This window comes from Rhipicephalus microplus, chromosome 3 (genome assembly GCF_043290135.1).
Source record: "Rhipicephalus microplus isolate Deutch F79 chromosome 3, USDA_Rmic, whole genome shotgun sequence".
NCBI classification, from domain to species: Eukaryota; Metazoa; Arthropoda; class Arachnida; order Ixodida; family Ixodidae; genus Rhipicephalus; species Rhipicephalus microplus.
The window spans coordinates 41,920,783-41,941,727 of record NC_134702.1 but is presented as its reverse complement, the minus strand read 5'-3'; the positions used below and the strand labels follow the sequence as shown (position 1 = coordinate 41,941,727).

The following is a 20,945-nucleotide window of genomic DNA, read 5'->3' as shown; positions in this document are numbered from 1 at the left end:
TCTTCAATAAAACGAGGGTATAGTTCTTCCGGACCTCAACAAAATATTTCATCGATGCTAGTCAAGGGTTTGCCAGCATCACAAGCGACATGACACATTAGACGTCAACAGCCCTGGCCCTCGTAGATGGTGAATCTATAGTTAGTGCCAAACTTTATTGAGGACTTGGAAGGCGCGCATTAAAGAGCAGCGGGCTACCACTCCACCGGGACCGCGAGGCCAGGCCTACTGGTCGCCCGGCGGAGCTACTGGAAGTCTTCAAGAGAAGGGAGCTGCGGAGGACTACCTCCCACCTGACCGAAGCAGCCTTGCGGTCGCAGTGCTCCGCACTGTAGAAAGGGCCGTATTCTATCAAGCGCACCTTTGGGCAGCGTCCGGAAGTCGACGAACGAGGTGAGCAGGCTGGCGAGCTTGCGTGGCTCGGCGCCCTTGGCGTGTTCGTCGGCCGACGAGGTGGCTCCCGTGAGCGCGGCCGCGGCCGACGACATGAGCAGCCGGCCGGGCTTGGCGCGCACCGACACCCGGTACGAGGTGTTGGGCGCCAGTCCCGTCACCAGGTGGCGAAAGGTGCCCGGCTTGAGCGACTTCATCTCGACGCTGTTGACGGCCACCACGTGGCTGAAGTTGGAGTTGCTCGGCAGCCAGCTGATGGTGGCCGTGGTCGAGGTGATGTTGGAAGCCTTCACGCAGCTCGGTGCCAGCGGAACGTCTGCGCAAAAGAAGGCATTTACGCCTTTTCACTATGGTGTTTTCGCGTCGATGCAGTGTTTGCATCTGCGGACATGACAGTTGTATTTATAGCGCAGACCCTCTTCACAATCCACGAACGCGCTTTCCGTCTGCGTATTCTCGCCCAACGAACGGCGGCACCTGTCGTCATTCAAGCGAAGAGGAAGCCCCACGGTTGCGTGTGCTGGGGCGTGTGTGATACGCGTGTTTATGCAAAGAAAGCTGAGTGTACATTTCTTGCATCACGGTGAAAGCAAAATATACGCTTGAACAAGCAGTTCGCAGCAGTGACCAGCTGCTGTTAGTCGGGCTAACTGCATCGCAGGAAAACTAGCTTGATTCCCAATCATGAAAACGATACATTGGGAGACGACGGGGCAGTGCAGAGCGCCTGCTCCGCGATCATCTTAAACTCTTCTGTTTTAGGTGTGGACATTTACGTGGTAATCATTGGCGTTACCAGGGGGAAGGGGAGTTACTCATAGCCTGGTTTCGGCACGTTAAACCCCATCTATTATTACCTACAAACGAAACAGCTGCGTGGTCGGTGCGTCGACGAAGTGCACGCAAAACAATCAGTATAATTTCTGCTGCAACGATACGGGTTACTCTAAGGTTCGTTTAATTGCACCGATGATGTAGACCTAATATCCCGAAAACGCCCCTGACTCGGAGAAGGAAGGACCATCTGCTGTAATACAGTTATGTGCCCTCCATCGTTACGAAATAATAGCGACGCTATACTCAGAAGTGGTCACGACATTTTCAGCTACGCCGTTGCTTGTGACTTGTTGGCAAACCTAGCACCAAAGACACAGTGGGGCTCGAACTGGGATCCACTGAGTGCCAGCGCAGTATTCTAACACTGAGCTACGCTGGTGCTTGTGACTTGGTAGCAAACTTGCCTTAGTCAGACTTGATGTCGGGAAAGCAATCGCGTTGTTACGACTTATAAAGCGTTTTGAAACAGCGAAAGAACAACCAGTCGTCGCATAATGCGAATAGCGTAACGAGTGGGCCGTCCAATGCTGCAACCTATTACAAAGGTTTGTTCTTGTTTCGCCATTAACTGTGGCGCATACCCACTTCAGTCAAATTCCTCATTGTAGTCAGCCACTGCATCTATCTATCTATCTATCTATCTATCTATCTATCTATCTATCTATCTATCTATCTATCTATCTATCTATCTATCTATCTATCTATCTATCTATCTATCTATCTATCTGTCTGTCTGTCTGTCTGTCTGTCTGTCTGTCTGTCTGTCTATCTATCTATCTATCTATCTATCTAGCCACTCACGTTTGGGGGCTCTCATGATCACCCTCGAAACCTGGCGTGAAACAATATTAGCATGGAAGGTAAAATGGTTTGACGAATATGACGCACTGGTCAAGACCTGAATAATGTCACAGTCCCGTCGAGTGCGGCGTCAAACACTTCCCGTCAGACAGTGGCATATACACACGGGCGGGTATGTGTCGCTGGTATGCGGGTATGTGCCACAGGTGATTGACACCTAGTGTCTACCCAGGAACGACGAGAACACGCATGGGACATTTCTAACGCGTCAGCATTAAACAATACCCGACATCGGTAGCGTCGACCCAACTAAAGTATAGAATAAATGTCAGTGTTAAGAAAAGCCCGACAATGGCAACGCTGACCCCCAAACGAATGCAAATAATGAACTTCAGCGTCCCAGCAGGAATCGAACCCAAGCATTCTGCGTGGCAGTCAAGCATTCTACGTATTACACAGATACGCCAGGTCTCGGAAATACTTTTCAAATGGACGGCAATCTTCGTGAAACGTCATCGTGGTTGCAGTACTGCATACCCAATTTCATGAACATTACATATGTTTGATACAGTCATCATGTCAGGCTAAAATCAATTGTGGTGAGGGGTCGTGCTCTGAAGTCGATTAATATAGCAGTGTCCAGGGCCAGCATCAGCGCTTCATATAAGCTTCTGGTTTTGCTGATGCGCATGTTCCAGATGACATCTTTGAGCAAGTGCAAACAATCAGTGTTATAAACATCTATTGTATATATATATATAAATTTATAGTGTCATTTCATGACGTGTCGCTGAACAAAAAAATCCAACACGGCCTCATTCCCTCTGCATGCTTCGCATAACGTCGAATCCAACTAACGTGGAATCGGCCGATTTTTTTTGTATCTTTTATTGACAGGAAAAAAGCATATGTTAGCAGTTCAAATGTCTCTCGATGAAAACTATACGACTTTCACAGAACCGAGTATTGAATTCGAATGGAAGTTTGCAAGTGGCACGAGCAGCGAGAGACACCCCTGTTTTTCTTCTAAACACTTTCGGTTGAGCGCTCATTTCCGGTAATATTCAGAGTGTCATAAAAACAAAACAGGCACTACATGGATTGTTCTGGTTCGAGTTAATGGTTATATATTGGATACATACTATATCGGAAAGCTTACCTAAGATAAGGCCAATTTACGGTCGGGATAACTATTATTAGACTGAGTTTATTAGAATAGCAAGCACTTTTCTTAGTGAGCAAGTGGGATTGTTGCGCCACTTGGCGGAGCAGTTCTCAACCACGCGCTTCTTTCTACGTGGCCTCCGAGATACACTTCCGCAGTGGGACGAGGCCCAATGTTAAACGAATGAATACACCACTCCACACGAACGCCGAAATGCCTGTGCCACTATACCAGTCAGAAAAAAAATTGGCAGATCCCACGTAGAGAGGGAATCGATGATATGCGAAGCACGAAGGAGAAGTGTGATATGTCATTTTAAAATCAGCACAACGTTACAAGGTGGAGGTAAATGATGCCGTACATGACTTCCATGTCATTATCATCATGTTTGGATGTGTCGTTTACCTTGGATATCTATTCACGTCACGTGATACCAAATTTAGTATACGTGGAGCTAGCAAAACAGCCGCGAGCACGCTATGAGCGTGGTATGCTGTCATGTTCGTACATGAAACGCGTGTCAGGATTATCATGTTTGCACAAGTCATATAGTTCGCCATTCATTGACGTCACGTAACACCAAATTTGGTATATGTGGAGCTAGCAAAACGGCCGCGAGCGCATCATGAAGGGCCCAATATACTCCAATGCAGCGTTGACGCGCGCGCACGCTGGGCACAGCGACGCTACGTTAGCGAAACGCGAACACTTATAGTCTGATGCCAGGCGCTACCAGCGTCCGTCGGCGCGGCCTGACGGCAACAGGTGCGAAATGCGTCATGCTGCATTGCGCGCCTATGCGTTGCCCAGACAACACTGCGTCTCCCTCTTTTCGTGACGGAGGGATGCCGGACGCACTGAAACGCACATGCGTTAAAACAACGAAGCACGACGCGCACCTGCGAGCATATGCAACACCACCTAGACTATTGACAGTCTAGGTGGTGTTGGCAGAACCGGCGCCTGGCGCGGCAACGCCGGCGTGACGCGACAAAATGAACGCCGGCGAGCACGCGCACCACGTCACGTCGAAATGTATTAGCGTCTTGACTGTGGCATGCAGTCGTGTTCTAACATGACACCCATCTCATGATTATCGTGTTTGCACCAGTCACATACCTTCGTCATCCATTGGCGTCACGTAATACCGAGTTAGGTACATGGGAAGCTAGCGAAACGGCCGCGAGCGCATCACGAGTGTGGCAATGCCTGTAGCATGTTGTTGCATGACACGCATCTCATGATTATCGTGGTTGTACCAGTGACATACCTTCATAATCCGTTCACGTCCCGTAATATTAAATTTTGTATAAGTGAAGCTAGCGAAACGGCCGCCAGCGCATCATGAGCATGGCATGTAGTCATGTTATTACATGACACGCATCTCATGATTATCAAGTTTGCACCAGTCACATACCTTCGTCACTCAATCACGTATCGTGATAGCAAATTTGGTATATGTCTCACTAGCGAAACGGCTGCGAGCGCTTCATGAGCATAGAACGGAGTCATGTAGTAACATGACACGCATATCATGATTTTCATGTTAGGGTCTGTCGCTCGTGTTCGCCATGCAATCAGGCCATACCATACCAGTTTTGCAACATGCCATGTGAACAAAACCTCCGCGAAAGCTGCAGAACCATGAAATGTAAATAATGACATTCATGACATACTTCTCATGTTTTTTAAGTTATGACTAGTCAAATATGTTCTTCATACAGTCATGTTATGGCATAATAAGTTTGGTATTGATACCATTATTGAAACGGCCAGGAGAGCTAAAATTCGTAGGCGGCTAGATAGATAGATAGATAGATAGATAGATAGATAGATAGATAGATAGATAGATAGATAGATAGATAGATAGATAGATACTCTCAAAGTCGCAAAAATTCGCTAAGAAATGCTTCGAATTGAAAAGTCAAGGATTAGCATCCTTTTTTTATTTCGTGATGGATGGATGGATACAACTTTATTTGAAAAAAAATCAAGGTAAATGTGATTGGGCCCCTAGACGTCAGGGAGCCGTCCCCCCCCCCCTCTCTCCACCGAAACCTCTAGGAGTACAGCCGGGTTACATCCAAGGAGGTTTAAACCTTCTTGGTTACATTTCAATGATAAATACGAGCTCGTGGTTCCAATCTCCGTAGGAGGTCATAGCAGCTCACTTTCGTTCCAACCGCAAATACTTTCCCTTTGCTCATGTTAACTCTGGGCAAATTGTGCAATAACAGTTTGTCTTTTAAATGAATTATTATCTTTGATTGAATATCAATAACAGGACCTGCGATCAGACTTGTCCAAACGCTCAAGTTTCACAACCAATACCAGTGAATCGAACCAGTGTCTTCATGGTGAAACCTCGACTCGCTTGTTAAGCTTATTTCGTAATTTGTTCGTCTAAACGTATGACACAGCCCTCGATGAAGTAAAACAAGACATTGAGAACGGCCGGGAATTCGACTTCCCGCTTCTAGAGCAGACGTATCTTACGCAGACTGTGTTCTGCGGTCGCATTTGGTACCTTTCTTACGTGCAACAGCCGCCTTTACGTATCGTGAGGTCATTGCAGTCTGCCATGTGTTCCTTCTTTTGGTCTGGCGGCACTGAGTTGGTTTCTCGTGCGGCGTTAGGACAGCAGCGTTCCCAGGGAGGTTTTGCTTTCCCTTCGGTATCAATACGCTGCCGGCTATTGGCCCTGCGCTTCCTGTTGCGCCTCGTACAAGGAGAGGAATCCCCCGCGCGAACTCTGGCATATTATTTTCTAGGCACTCACCTTCGGTATTTATTGCCTAATGTGCACCTTAATCAGGGCCCACAATCATTAGTACTTCCTTCATTTTATGCAACAGCTGTCACGTTTTTTCGTCATATCCAGTCGATTTGCCCTGATTTAGATGTGTTAGACAATTCTATCGTTGACACAACAGCCGCGTTGTTGCTCCCGTTAGTTCCTCCAGCACGCCGCACCCGCTCTAGTCGTATGTCTTGGAGCACGCTGACGGCATCATTTCTACCTGACCACCTCCGGGATTTCATGTGGAGGCTTGGGTGGGGCGTTCTTCCTACCCTTGACCGCCTCGAAAGGTGGAGAATGGTCCAGGCATCAACATGTCCGAACTTCTCCCTAAGGGAAACAAATCAGCATGTGTTAAGGCAATGTGTCGTTGCTCGTGTTTTCTGGAGGGCTGTGCATGCAGGATTTCGTGGCCTCGGAATAAACCGCTTTGTTTCTTCTGGACGTTGTTCTCGAGGCCGCTTTGCCTGCCTTCTTATTGTTGCTGGTGCCTACTGTCTTTGGCGTAACCGTTGCGAAGCTGTTGCAGCAGGTCGTCGCCGCCGTGCTCTCTTCCCGATTTTGGAGCGACTGTACAAAGAAATAATATCTGTGTTGTCGGAGGAACTCTTTTTTCTGGGTGAGGAGGAATTCCTTCGACACTAGTCCTGCCGTTTTGTGTTCATCTGTAAGAGACGTAAAAGGCTTGTTTTCATGCCTGCCTGGTATTGGTAGGTTAATCTTTGTTTAGTACTCATACAAATACCTTGTAAATACTATGTAAATATCTGACATATTGATCTCTACATTTCATTTGTGTGTTCTTCGTTTACCATGTATTGTGCATATGTAGACATTGTTTTTGTAACAATTCCTGTTTAGTTGGGTAAGTTGTGCATGTTGTGTTCTGTTTACATATGTACACATATCTTTTTGTAACAACTTTTGGTGTGTCTGTGGATGTTGTGTTCTGTCACAATGTTCTGTTGGATTGTAATTGATGTTCACTGTCTGTGAGAATAAATTTCTCTAAACACAGTGTTACTAGAGTATACGGGACGGCTTTACGCTCTCTCATAGTAGAGTACCTAGTACTCTAAATCGCTACCCACTTTTTCTAAACAAAAGTTTTACTCGGTCTTGAGGCGCAAGGGACGGCTTTACACTCTCCCATAGTAGAGTACTAAGTACTCTAAAAAATTAAACCCATTTCCTATATAGGCAGGGTCGTGAGGTGCACAAAATCTAAATCCTTAGTAACCAAACTTATGAAGTTACGAAATTGACTGCAAAGTGGCCCCGCAACACGCACAAACTCTTTTTCTACATCCGCGAGGTATGACGCCCGACTTAGCAAGCCCCATGCTGCGTAGTTCTTTCATTACCGCGCTAAAATGGTAGTTTTAGATATGCTTCCGAAAATAGTTTTCGCCAGCTTGAAAAGTGATCTAGCACCGTATTGCAGCATACCAAATTTTGCACGATGAAATGATATATATATATATATATATATATATATATATATATATATATATATATATATATATATATATATATATATATATATATATATATATATATATATATATATATATATATATATATATATATATATATATATATATGTATATATATATATATATATGTTGTAGAGCAACTAAAATATTTGGGAATCAACAAAAACGTGAAAAGTGTGTAATTTTTGGTGGCAAGCTGGTGAACAATGTAATAAAAGATTATATGTGCCACAATATTCAAAACAAAAAAAAATTATAATAGAAATTTTGAAGGTAAGTTACCCAGGAACAGTAAAGCAACTGGCCCAGATGGGATATCACCGAGAGTTTTAAAACACTGTTCCGGGGCAGTATCTTGTTATCTTTATGTTACCTAAAAAATCACTCGATAAAAGCAAGCTTTCTCATGACTGGAAAATAGCTAATGTTGTGCACGTTTTCAAAAATTGTTCTAAACCAGATGTATCAAATTACAGACTAATTCATCTGATGCCGATTTGTTGTAAAATACTTGAACATGTTCTTTTTTCTGCTCAAGTAAATCACCTAACTTCAATTAATTTTCAATCCTAAACAACACAGATTTAGACAGGGTTTTTCATGTACAACGCAAATAAATGAATTCTATCATGATATAGCTCTGGTTTAGGTAATCGAGGACAGATTGATTGTTTATTTTTGGACTTCAAAAAGGCCTTCGATACGGCATCATACTCGATTCTATTTCAAAAACTGCAGAACTTGAACACTCATCAAACCATTTGCCGATGGATTGCGGACTATTTAACTTCAATAAAAAAAAAAACAGAAGGTTGTTCTAGATGGATCATGTTCATGTTTAGTTTCGGTGACATCAGGGGTACCTCAAGGCTCCGTACTCAGCCCACTTCTCTTTCTTGGGTCTATCAATGATATTTTGGATACAAGTAAGTGTCGTATTAGAATGTTTGCTGACGACTGTGTGTTGTATACTGAACTGGCCTAACAAACGAATTCCACCGAGCTGCAAGACGACGCGTGGAACTCGCACATAATCAGAATAGCTATAGGAATGTGCGCAAAGGTCATCAGCTAAGCAGTCTCGGCGGAGGAGACAACATGAGGCGGCAAACGGAACAAACCCATGAACGGCTGCGGATGTCTCAGGATGACGCAAAATCATCGCCATAAAAACTTGAAACAGAGGTGTTGTCATTCTCGAACTCTAAGCTCGTCCTTGCTCAGTTCAGGTGGGATTGCAAGACAGTTTCAAACAGCGCGTGGATCTTGCAGCGCAGGTGTTCACCAATGCACGCGTGATGGCGAAGCCACATGAGCAACTAGTGACACTGGATGCATCCCTGCGTCTGATATAACAATACAAGTGAAGCCAAATCAGTTGGAAAGTAGCTGAGAAGGCCACCTCCACATTTTATACATGCGGCGGCAACAACGGAATATTTTAAAATCATTTCTTAGCGAGCTTCAACAACCTTGAGCGTATCCACCCACCCACCCACCGTCCGTCCGTCCGTCCGTCCGTCCGTCCGTCCGTCCGTCCGTCCGTCTGTCTGTCTGTCTGTCTGTCTGTCTGTCTGTCTGTCTGTCCGTCCGTCCGTCCGTCCGTCCGTCCGTCCGTCTGTCTGTCTGTCTGTCTGTCTGTCTGTCTGTCTGTCTGTCTGTCTGTCTGTCTGTCCGTCTGTCCGTCTGTCTAGCCGCCTACGACTTTTAGCTCTCCTGGCCGTTTCAATAATCGTATCGATACCAAATTTGGCATGGGATAACATGACTGTATTAAGAACATACTTGACTAGTCATATCATGAAAATCAAGATATGTATGTTATGAATGTCATGATTTACATTTCATCTTGTGGTGGTCAGCTCTTGTGGTGGTTTCATTCGCGTGGAATGTTGTGAAACTGGTATGGTATGACATGATTGCATGCCGAACACAAGCGACCAACCCTAACAAGCAAATCATGACATGCGCGCCATGTAACAACATGACTACATGCCACGCTTGTGATTCGCTCGCGGCCGTTTCACTAGCTTCACTTATACCGAATTCGGTACTATGGGACTTGAATGGATGACGAAGGTATGGTACTGGTGCAAACATGACAATCATGAAATGCGTGTCATGCAATAACATGACTACATACCACGCTCATGATGTGCTGGCAGCCGTTTAGCTAGATTCACTATTATATCAAATTCGGTATTACGGGTCGTGAATGGATGACGAAGGTAGATACTGGTGCACATGATAAACATGAGATAAGTCTCATGTAACAACATAACTACATGTTACGCTCATGATGCGCTGACGGCCGCTTCGCTAGCTTCACATCCTAATGTTGGGACAGCCTAATGTTGGGACTACAACTCACTAGCAGATGAGTTTGAGACATGTGGTTCAGAGGAGCACTCACTTTTTCCAATGACAATGGTGCATGCGGCATCCCTGGAATGCTGGCCAGAGGTCAGTACTGACCTCACGCTGATCCGGTGCGGCTGTCAAGAGAAAAGAAAAGAATAAAGATTGCAAAGTACAAAAAGGAAACACATAGATCAGAAGGGCATCAAGATTCACGAGAACAGCGTCAGAGTCAATGGGGCCACGACATCCCATTTTCGCTCCTAATCTCTGTTACGCGGGTTAATCCGGTGTTCGCAAACAAACTGTCGAAATGCCCGCGCATTTAGTTGAGCGCGTTATTTAACCGAGCATTTCTATAAACGCGATCGCGGCCCATGAGTCTCACAACATTAGCGCACTCGTGAGCTGTGACGTAACAAGCCGCTTGCTTTACGAGCATCAACAGCTCATTCCTGTCAACGATTTTGTTTCGAGGTAACTACGCGTACAATGAATCTGTTACAGATTGCTTAAGTTTGGCATTGAAAATCGAACGATTTGCAGCGACGGAAGCGTAGGTCGAAGACGACGGCTCTGCTCAGTGAAGCACAAGACGAGACTGACACCATGGCTAAATGGCGGTAGCTGGCCATGGGCAGGATTTACATTCGGTGACATCTAGGGATAACTTTGCAATGTAATATTTTTTTTTCAAGGTCCATTTTTCACACATGATCACAATAAGCGATCTACTTCTATTTTTTGCTGAAAACTGCAACTTGGTGGGTGGCCGCGTGTCACGGCCCCTTTAAGAAACTACGCATCCTCTATCTTTCATCTCCCCCATTCCCCCTCCCATGCGCAGGGTAGCAAACCGGCTGCCTTTAGGCTGGTGTACTTCCCTGCCGTTTTTTTTCTCCTATTTTCCTTCCTTCCTCGTGAACTGGTTGTTAAATGACTCGAAAAAGCAGCGTCAAAGTGCAGCGTGTGCTCACAAAGACAGCGAGCTTATTCTTGAGCTCAAAATGCGAAGTGATCAAACAGGAAGGCGTCGCCAGTACTAAAATGCCACGTGCTAGTTTGCATGCGGTTCTTTAAACCCTGGGCCCCTCGCGTCCTGGCACTTTACCTTAAGAAAGACTTGCGGCGTCAAAAGCCTTTGGTTAAGCGGTGCACCAAATCGCCCAACGTTGCACACTGCTAAATCACATTTCACGAAGGTATGGATTCGTGCTAAAGAAAAAAGTAAAAAGAGAAAACAAACGAGCTCTAGCTAAAACAGTGCTGAAAGGTGCGACAATGAATACCGTTACAAAATGGAGAAAACAACACCCCTTTTATTGTTTTTAATGCGCATATCTGTGCGCACCAAAATTTGGAAGACTTTTACTCTTTCAAAAATACCATAGACATACGAAAGCGCTGCGATATAGACGCCGGCAAAAGCTTTTTGCCTGACGACATTTTGTAAGTATAGGAGCTATTCACAGAGCTCCTGCCACTAGGTGGCGCAAGCGAGTGCACCGCCACACGCTTCTGTAGATGCGGTCGTTCAGCGATCCGGCATACGATATGCCGATGTTTGGTGGCGCTGCATCTCGCTAGGACATTTTCTTGAATATATATCAAAACAACACGTCCTGCAGAGAACTTCGGTCGTATTCCAACGATGACGTCAGCGCGCGAAACCACGAATACGGTGAATGCCGCACTAGCACCCGCTGCGAATGACGTCACGTGAATACATCCTATGGCACTGCTAGCAACGACTTGCTGGTCTTGCCGATTCGGTTCATTCGGGGCTGATCACCTTGTTCTCGTTTCTATTCTTGTCCTAATTTTTTTCGGGCTGCTTCAAGTTCGACACAGTATTAGAGGTGTGTGAGTAGCAACGAGTGAAAAATATTATCTTTAAGAGTGAAGCTGGTCGTACTTGACGCTTCTCCGTCCGTTGGCGTGGCGCTGGTCACGTGGTCATGCGCCGAGGCGAATGGCGAGGAAGACGGGCTGCGCCACGCTAAGATGCGCGAGAGCGAAGGTCAGTGGAAAGAGCAAACCAATGCGAGACGCTCAAATATGGGTGAGTGCGAGCCTGACGAAGGGCGACATCGGCTTCGTTCTTTCAGCAGTGTGCGAAGTGAAACTCGCCGCTCTTTTAGTTGCGAAGCATGTTATGAGCTTACTTCATCCGGTGGCGTCCACTCTCCACTGCGCATGCGTGTCCACTCCCTCTCACTTTGCAACATCGACAAGGCGTTGTCTATGCTACCCCTCTCTCCTCTAGGCATCCCTCCCCGCGGCGTTTACACCGCCCCCTTTCCCATTGCGCATGCACGTCCCACCCGATATATCTCTCCTCTCCTATGCCCCCTCTTTCTTCCTTGTAACACCGACGCAGGCAGCTTCTGCTGGCGAGTTTCTTGATTGAAAAACCAACTGCTCGCGCGGCACAGCTGTTCAGTGGCCAACCCGTATATAGAGGCTCTGGATAATGGCCTCCAAGATAGTGTCGGTAGGAGATTTTTGCTGGGCAATGTTGAAAAATGAAAATTTGCAGCGTGAAAGCAAAAGCAGACTGCGGGTCTCTGTGTCAAATCAGAGTCTTCTGTCTCTCATTGTCCATCAGCAGCGATTGGCATATGCTAGTAGGAAACATCAGCCCATCACTTCGTGCTTTGCGCCTTCCCAGTTTTTTCTCTTGCGCAACGCCGCGATGAGTGCGAGCGTCAACGCTACCACAGCGTAAGCGTTAAGACACGTCTACACTAGACCGTCAAGACACTGACACTACCCCGACAAATGCACGAGTCAAACGCAAACGGTCGCCTACAAGTCACCCGTCGACGAAGTCGCCAGACCACCTGCACACTAGGCCACCGCCGACGACGCCGCCTCAAAAGACAGCATATCGTCGTAGTGTAATATATCGAGAGACCGAAACTCCAGCAAAACGCATCGGCAGACCGGTCGTCAGCGTGTAGTCGGGAGATCTGCGGTTGAGCAAAAGTTTGCCCATGTCTCTGCTTCAAACGAAAACGAAGTGAGTAATCTTGGGGGAGATCTCCGATGCTTCCACGGCTGAATATGCATCTTGCGCACCCAACAAAAGTTCTTTCTTCGCTTCCCTTTTCTGTGTCCCCATTGCATCAAACGAGGCCGTGGATTATGGCGGGGGCTGCGCCGCGTAGCCGGTAAAGGACAATGGCAGAGCAGGGAACATGGCTGAAAATGAGCTGCAGGTGTGTAAGTTTAGTCGGTGTCTCCGTTTGTGCCTCCAGTGTGACTAGAGAATTGGCCAACAAAAAGCTGTGAGCACGACAAGGCGCGGAAGGATTCTTCCAGAGACAATCGGCGGACTGTTTGCCTCATTGCCGTGTAAATTGGACGACGACAAGACAAAAGGCACTCCCTAAGACCAAAATCGGTGTGGTGTGGCTCTATAGTGTAAACGCGCCTTTAGCGCCCACTGCTTCGCCTCTACATATGGTTCGATTTAGCGGGACATAGTGTATGTTTTTATATAAATTTCTATTGAGAAGGAATACATGATCGAACATCTAAGCTGCATGATTTGATCTAGGTACTTTCCAGGGCCCCACCATCGGTCCGAAGCCACTATCGCCGTTATCAGTATGTAGAGTACAATAACGTCCCATTGCGTCCTATACGTTTCTATGCATGCCATATGCTGTCTCTTATCAGCATCATGGTTTCCTCGAGTGAAACTTCATTTGTTTGGCACCTCTCTTCACGAACACCCACTATCAACAAAATCAGACTACTTTCCAGAAGCTTGGAGTCGGCTGGCCCTGTCATCAAATGCAGAATATCCCGATTCAGTCAGCTCATTTCTCAACATCCGAGCCATTGCCAAAAGTAAACCCAAAACACGTTACGGGTTGACCCAATTGTTCTTTTTCTTTCGCTTTATCCTCTAGGCACCCATCAACCGAAACGCGAAGACAGCTGGAAAATCAACTGGAATGCCTTTCGTTCATTGTGATTGGAACAGAACGAACTGCTGGCAAGCACGTTCGTGTCCTATCGCGGCGAATCCAGAGAATTATACGGGAACGCCATACTCGTAGAGCGATGGGAGTCTAATTGGAGTGGTCTCCTTCGCTTCTCGCAATCCTTTCGTTCGGGCAACACTGATGCACGCCTGTACATGTGTGCACCAACGATGCGAAGCCGGTTCCTCGCTCTTCAAGGGAGGCATGCCGGAACAACAGGACGAGTCAGCGGTGGCCCCTGCTGTACATCTGCGGCACAGTGGCGCTTCCGCCACCGCCTCCGAAGTTCAACCGAGCGTCACGTGACCCCTACAAGGAACGCGCAAACTTTGTGTTCCCCCCATTCCTCATACTCGGTTCGTACGTGCGTAGTTAGCATCTATCTATCTATCTATCTATCTATCTATCTATCTATCTATCTATCTATCTATCTATCTATCTATCTATCTATCTATCTATCTATCTATCTATCTATCTATCTATCTATCTATCTATCTATCTATCTATCTATCTATCTATCTATCTATCTATCTATCTATCTATCTATCTATCTATCTATCTATCTATCTATCTGTCCGTCCGTCCGTCCGTCCGTCCGTCCGTCCGTCCGTCCGTCCGTCCGTCCGTCCGTCCGTCCGTCCGTCCGTCCGTCCGTCCGTCCGTCCGTCCGTCCGTCCGTCCGTCCGTCTGTCTGTCTGTCTGTCTGTCTGTCTGTCTGTCTGTCTGTCTGTCTGTCTATCTATCTATCTATCTATCTATCTATCTATCTATCTATCTATCTATCTATCTATCTATCTATCTATCTATCTATCTATCTATCTATCTATCTATCTATCTATCTATCTATCTATCTATCTATCTATCTATCTATCTATCTATCTATCTGTCTGTCTGTCTGTCTGTCTGTCTGCCTATCTATCTATCTATCTATCTATCTATCTATCTATCTATCTATCTATCTATCTATCTATCTATCTATCTATCTATCTATTTATCTATCTATCTATCTGTCTATCTATCTATCTATCTATCTATCTATCTATCTATCTATCTATCTATCTATCTATCTATCTATCTATCTATCTATCTATCTGTCTGTCTATCTATCTATGTATCTATCTATCTCATATATATATATATATATATATATATATATATATATATATATATATATATATATATATATATGTATATATGATAGATAGCCTCAAAAGAGAGCAATGCTGTCGTAGTGTAATACACTGAGAGACCGAGAACTCCAGCAAAACGCATCGGCAGACCATGCAAGGCGACCGATGTTCACACCTAAGTGTGCACCCCAACCCACTGCCACTCAGGATGTACTCGCATTCCTGTTGCCCCGTAAAATAAGCTGCACGTGCTGTTCCTGAACCTCTGATTGGTTGAGAGATTTAGGACTGCAGTCGCACGAATGAAATATCGAGCAGAGAGTGATTGGGCTGTAGCAGCTACATTGCGACCAAAGCGGATATATCGGCGCACGGTTTTCCCTCTGAAGAGTCGTGTCTGATGAACCATGTAAGGCATACGTTTTAATAAAACGCTCCGTATCATTTCATCGGCAAGAAAAAACGGAGAAAATACTGCCGAAGGAGCGACTCGCAAGTGACGAAATAACTTACAATAGATGGATTGGCACAGTGCTTCATCGCAGAGTTTAGCTGGCACTTAGAAAATGAAACGTTACCATTTTCCTCAACACTAAACAAACAAAAGAACGAACAAACAAACAAATAAACAAACAAAATAACTGAGGTGAAGAGTAACCGTGAAAGTAATAGCCATAATTTGTTGCACGTATATAGATATTTGTTAAAGAACAGTCATTTTTTTTTCATGCTCATACTTGTCGCCACTTTCTTTTCGTTCTTCTGTTTCATCACCGAAAGCAGGCTCCGTCCTGGCTCTAATGAGCCAACGGTAATCAAAAAGAGTATCCCGTAACACCTTAAAGTTCACCATGAAAGGCCGAGCTACAATCACCGAGAGAAAACACCGGGTGATGCTTCCCAGCAAGCGTGCAATGCTCTCGGGGGAACAGGCGTAGCAAGATGCCCGAAGTTCAAAGCATCATCCGAGGAAGTAGCACGTGTGTAGACCCCACACACTAAATAGGAGATAGCGATGACGAAGTATTGCGAATTCATGTGCTACCGTGGGAATAGCTCACTTGGCGTTGGCGTAACGCGAGTGCTCTTCCCAGGACGGCAGGATGAACAACACCCACACGCTGAGCCGGAGATAGATAGATAGATAGATAGATAGATAGATAGATAGATAGATAGATAGACAGACAGATAGACAGACAGACAGACAGACAGACAGACAGACAGACAGACAGACAGACAGACAGATAGATAGATAGATAGATAGATAGATAGATAGATAGATAGATAGATAGATAGATAGATAGATAGATAGATAGATAGATAGATAGATAGATGAGGGGAAGGAAAGAAGGTTAACCGGGAGATAGCAGCCGTCAAATAGCCCCTACTGGGACACAGCTCACACCCAATGGTCACCACTGTGGCGCAAATACAGACCTACGGTATGATGTGGAAATATATGAGCACACAAGATAAAAGGAACAGAGCACTTTACAGGAGATTCGCTCGCTGGATTTCGTTCCGACCGTTCGTGCCCTCGCGATCTCCGACGACAGCGCAGCTCTGGCCAATTGGGCTGGCCCTACGCCATCTGTTAACGCCGATCTCCGACGACAGCGTAGCTCTGGACGACTGGGTTCGCCCTACGCCACCTCCTGACGCCGACAAGAGCTCTCCTAAGTGGTGCCCCATGCTCGGACTCCTGGAACCGTCTCCATGTTTGCTATCTTCTCCTTACTTCCGTCGTTCACTAGCCCTGCGCATCGCTCTCTCCTTCCTCTCTCTATCTCTCTACATTTTAATCCTATCCTTTTAATCCTTCCTTTACCCCCCCCCCCCCCCCCTCGTGAGCTACTGTTGAGGTGTCCTCCTGCTGAGAGACAGTTACGGGGCTCACTTTTCTCTTCTTTTCATGTTAATTCACCCCCCCCCCCCATTAGACAGGAAAGACGCTTAAATTACAACTGAACTTTTATGAGAAAACATTCATTGCACGAGAACACAAATGCGCAGTTGCAACCAACTATCACTTCAATATGCCACCTCACCCACCAGCCAACCCCCCAAAAAAAGAAAAAAAACCTACCTTGTGCTCTCATATATTTCCACATTACGTTGAACCAAATGTCCCAGCATTCTACTTTACTAAACCTACGGTATGTTTGAGCACCCACTCAACTCTAAGGTCATACATACAGGATATCTTTGTTTCGCGTTCTGGCCTGGTCATGCATCACTTCCTGATAGTAGGTGTTTAGGGCGTCTGAAAACTTTTAAGCAGTCGACCTTCAAAGTTCGCCGCATTGGCGAACTCTAAAGGAGTACTGGAGCCACCTATATGCTTAGTGAAAGAGACACTCATTGTGAAACGCCGACACTGCAGTGAACGCCTCCGTGAAATCTTCCATTAACTAGTGGCAAGGGGCGCTTCCAAGCGGAGTGAGGAGTTACCACTTTCTTGAGCCCCCACTCTTCCTACAGATACTCATCCTCACTCTCTTCAGAACTACCGGCAGCTGCTGTTCAGCGTCATACACCGTCTCGCGTGCTATTGGCCAATAGCTGACATACACAGAGGGGGGCGTTTGCAGCAGACACACTTGTTGGCACGGGGTACAGCCGAATGCCACCGCCGCCGTCTATCTCCCTTTCCATCTCGCATGACCCCGTCGCAGTGGTCTAGTGGCTATGGTACTCGGCTGTGCTGACCCGCAGGTCGCGGTTTCGAATCCAGGCGGTGGCAGCTGAATTTTCGATGGAGGCGGAAATGGTGTAGGCCTGTGTGCGTGCTCAGATTGGGCGCACGTTAAAGAACACCAAGTGGTCGAAATTTCCGGGGCCAGCCATCACGGCACCTCACATAATCATACAGTGCATTTGGGACGTTAGACCCAACATATCCATCAGTCAATTCCATCTCGCATATCGCTTTAATGAAGTTGATCCCCCGCCCCGCCGCGATGGTCTAGTGGCTAAGGTACTCGGCTGTTGACCCGCAGGTGGCGGGATCGAATCCCGGTGGCGGCGACTGCATTTCCGATGGAGGCGGGAAGGTTGTAGGCCATTGTGCTCAAATTTGAGTGCACGTTAAAGAACCCCAGGTGGTCGAAATTTGCAGAGCCATCTACTACGGCGTCCCTCATAATCATATCGTGGTTTTGGAACGTTAAGCCACACATATAAATAAAGTTTATACCCTTTACCACTCTCCCCCAAGCGCGCTAAATTGGCGTGGTAGGAAAACCACAGCGCACTACAATGAAATCGTTCACGTTTCGTAATGCGCACGTGACGGGACGAGAGAAATCACGTAAAATATGCGGAAAAACCCTGCAACTCCGGTTTTTCTTGATGAACTCTTTTTTTTCCTTGCAGTGATCGATTAGGAAGACAATAATATTCTTCGATAGTGGGGTCATCTGATATAATTATTCGGGAAAGTGATTCAGGCGACATTTTGAGGACGCAAGGGACCATTAGCAGCACGTATTGGCTCTCGGAGTAATTCCTTTTTTTTTGTTCTTTATTTCGGCGAAATGGAATATTGTTGGAAGACCAAGTATACGGAGGAAGAAAATGACAAAATTTATTGGAACGAAATCTTTGAACGAACGCTCGTTCAAAGGTGCGTACCGCAAATCGTGCGAATGGAATCGAATGCGCACAGGGGGCAGGCTACCATGAACGTTTCACGTTCTCGCATTAGGGGAGTGGCCGTCACAGCACAGCCCGAGGAGGCGGGCGAGCTGCATAGCTCGTTGCGATATCAATCGACCGTGACGCTCTTAGTGGGCAAAGCGACAAACAAAATAAAATAAAATCGATTCAGGCTGAAACACCTCTGCCGATGGCCACGCTACAGTGGAAGCGGCACGCACCACACGTGGTGACGGTGAGTGGTTTCACAACGGAGAGGACCGCAACTTTCGTGGCCATTTGTCGATATCCCTTTCACGTTCATTGTTTTTCTTCTTCTAGCTACATCGTTTGCTTCTCTCGCCTCATCGCGCTTCATACCCCACTTACAGCTGCTTCCTTTTTTTATTGTTTGACACTTCGGTTTGTCCTCAGTCACGTTGGCCTAGTATAACGACGTTTCCGTCAGCACGTCATGTCGATGGCACACATTCTATCGCTTCATTACGTAAACCTTTTCTGTTCGTCTCGTTTATAGCAAAAGGTGTTTTAATAGTTCAGTATCTGTTGTATACGCGCCAAAAAATGTCAGTACAAAAGTCCACAACACAATTCGTGAAGTCCAGCGTGAAGAACAACAGATGAGGACAAATACTGTGGTCGCCGTATTAACAAAACACTGTACCAGCCTATATTCACGCAACATCGGAAGTGATGCGTCGGCGATGCTGGTTTACCGCTCGAAAATGACGTACCACCGTGGTCGACGCATCGCTATGAGCAACATGCAAGACCCGCAGAGTCACAGCGAATCATTTGATCGTGTTTCCATGTGCAGTCAAACTTCTTGGAGCGCGTTGATTTGCACACACCTAAGTCATCGTGCAGCGAAAAAGCACAAACAGAGAAGGCATGTTTACCGCAAGCGCTATGCACTTCGAACTAACTCTATCTCTAGCCGAAGCCGCGGCCTTCGTTCAATTTCCTCGCAGACTCGGTCCATCACGCGAACTCCGATATTCACCACTATGGGGCGAGAATGGTTGTATGACTGTACCAGATGCCGCAGTTACTGAGTGCTTGCTCTGATGTGGGGATCACTTGTTAAGCTGAGGACTTATGTGTCCGGTTCCAGTGGTGTTACATAATGCTCTCGGCATACCGGAGTGGTTTTAAAAGAAGTGAAGAAAAAAAAAGTGCCACATCATAACTGTCTCTCTCAGGGGAGTTCACCTCAACAACACGACACTGGGGATGGGGGAATTAAAATGAAAGATAGAGGAAAAGTAAAGCTTAAGAAGAGCAAAAAAAATACAAGTTCGTAATCGATTTTTCTTGTTTAAATTTTACATCTGACGATTTACGTCCCAAAACCAAGATAAGATTACGGCAAACACCCTATATAGTAATAAGGGCTGCAGTAGTAGTCAGCGCTCGTGTTGTCCTCTTTGCTTTCTTTGCCTCGCCTTTCGTCTGTTTCTTCTAGCACCTTCGTGCTCGCGCTGCAGCCCTTATTACCATGAATTCAAACCAACTAGCCCAAATAGCCGTTCTTCTTTAATGCCCTATATAGTCCTGGAGGGCTCCGGAAATTTTGACAATCTGGCATTCTTTAACAAGCCCTAACATTACATACTATGCGGGCTTCAACCATTTTGCTTCTATCGACATACGACCGCCGCTGCCAGGATCGAACTCGCAAGTTCGATCCTTCTAGTCTGCATTCTAACCCCATCACTACTGCTCCGTTGCGGCAGACTTTTTTTTTTTCGTGGATGTACACAGCTTCACTTCAAAACACACATAACCGTGACTAAAGCCGTACACGAGAGAGAGGAGAGTGCCCATGGGAAGAACTGTATATGTATACCTGTGCCGCGTCGACTCCTTCGAGGAGCGCCCTGGTACGGTGCCCGGATCTGACGGTGGCCTTGAGCACGCCGTCCACGTACACGTGGTAAGCCTCCAGGGAGCCCAGCACCACGTCGGGGGGAAGCCAGCCGATGAGCACGCTCTTGTTCAGCTGGCGCTCCAGCACCAGGCGCTGCGGTGGAGGCACCGGAAAGCCCGCTGCGCCGCCTGCAGGAGACGTGGACCCCCGCACCGCGGCCCCCGTGTCATGCATGGAGTGCGCATAGAGGATAACCCCACTTCCAGCCCGCGATTGATTAACATTATAGTACCGCGAAAGGTACGCTTGCTCTGCTTTGTGGAGTGGTGTAGAATGAGCCAAAATATAAGTACTACTTTTTTAGAACATACGCATGGTTAATGTAGCGATAATTTGCATAGTAACGAGGTAAATAAGGGAAAGCACAAGAAGTTCAGTAGAAA

At 46.5% G+C, this 20,945-nt stretch overlaps 1 protein-coding gene across 6 annotated transcripts in view; it reads right to left on the bottom strand.

Annotated features, from left to right (window-relative positions):
• Positions 1 to 20,945, bottom strand: part of Rbp (RIMS binding protein) — a 419,392-nt gene that overhangs the window by 62,451 nt on the left and 335,996 nt on the right. For all 6 annotated transcript variants that reach the window (XM_075889336.1, XM_075889331.1, XM_075889334.1 and 3 more), the window contains 3 exons: positions 20,482 to 20,690; positions 9,906 to 9,987; positions 362 to 709 (listed from right to left, as the gene is read on the bottom strand). In XM_075889336.1, the coding sequence (XP_075745451.1) occupies positions 362 to 709; positions 9,906 to 9,987; positions 20,482 to 20,690 (639 nt within the window). The remainder of the gene's footprint in view (positions 1 to 361; positions 710 to 9,905; positions 9,988 to 20,481; positions 20,691 to 20,945) is intronic.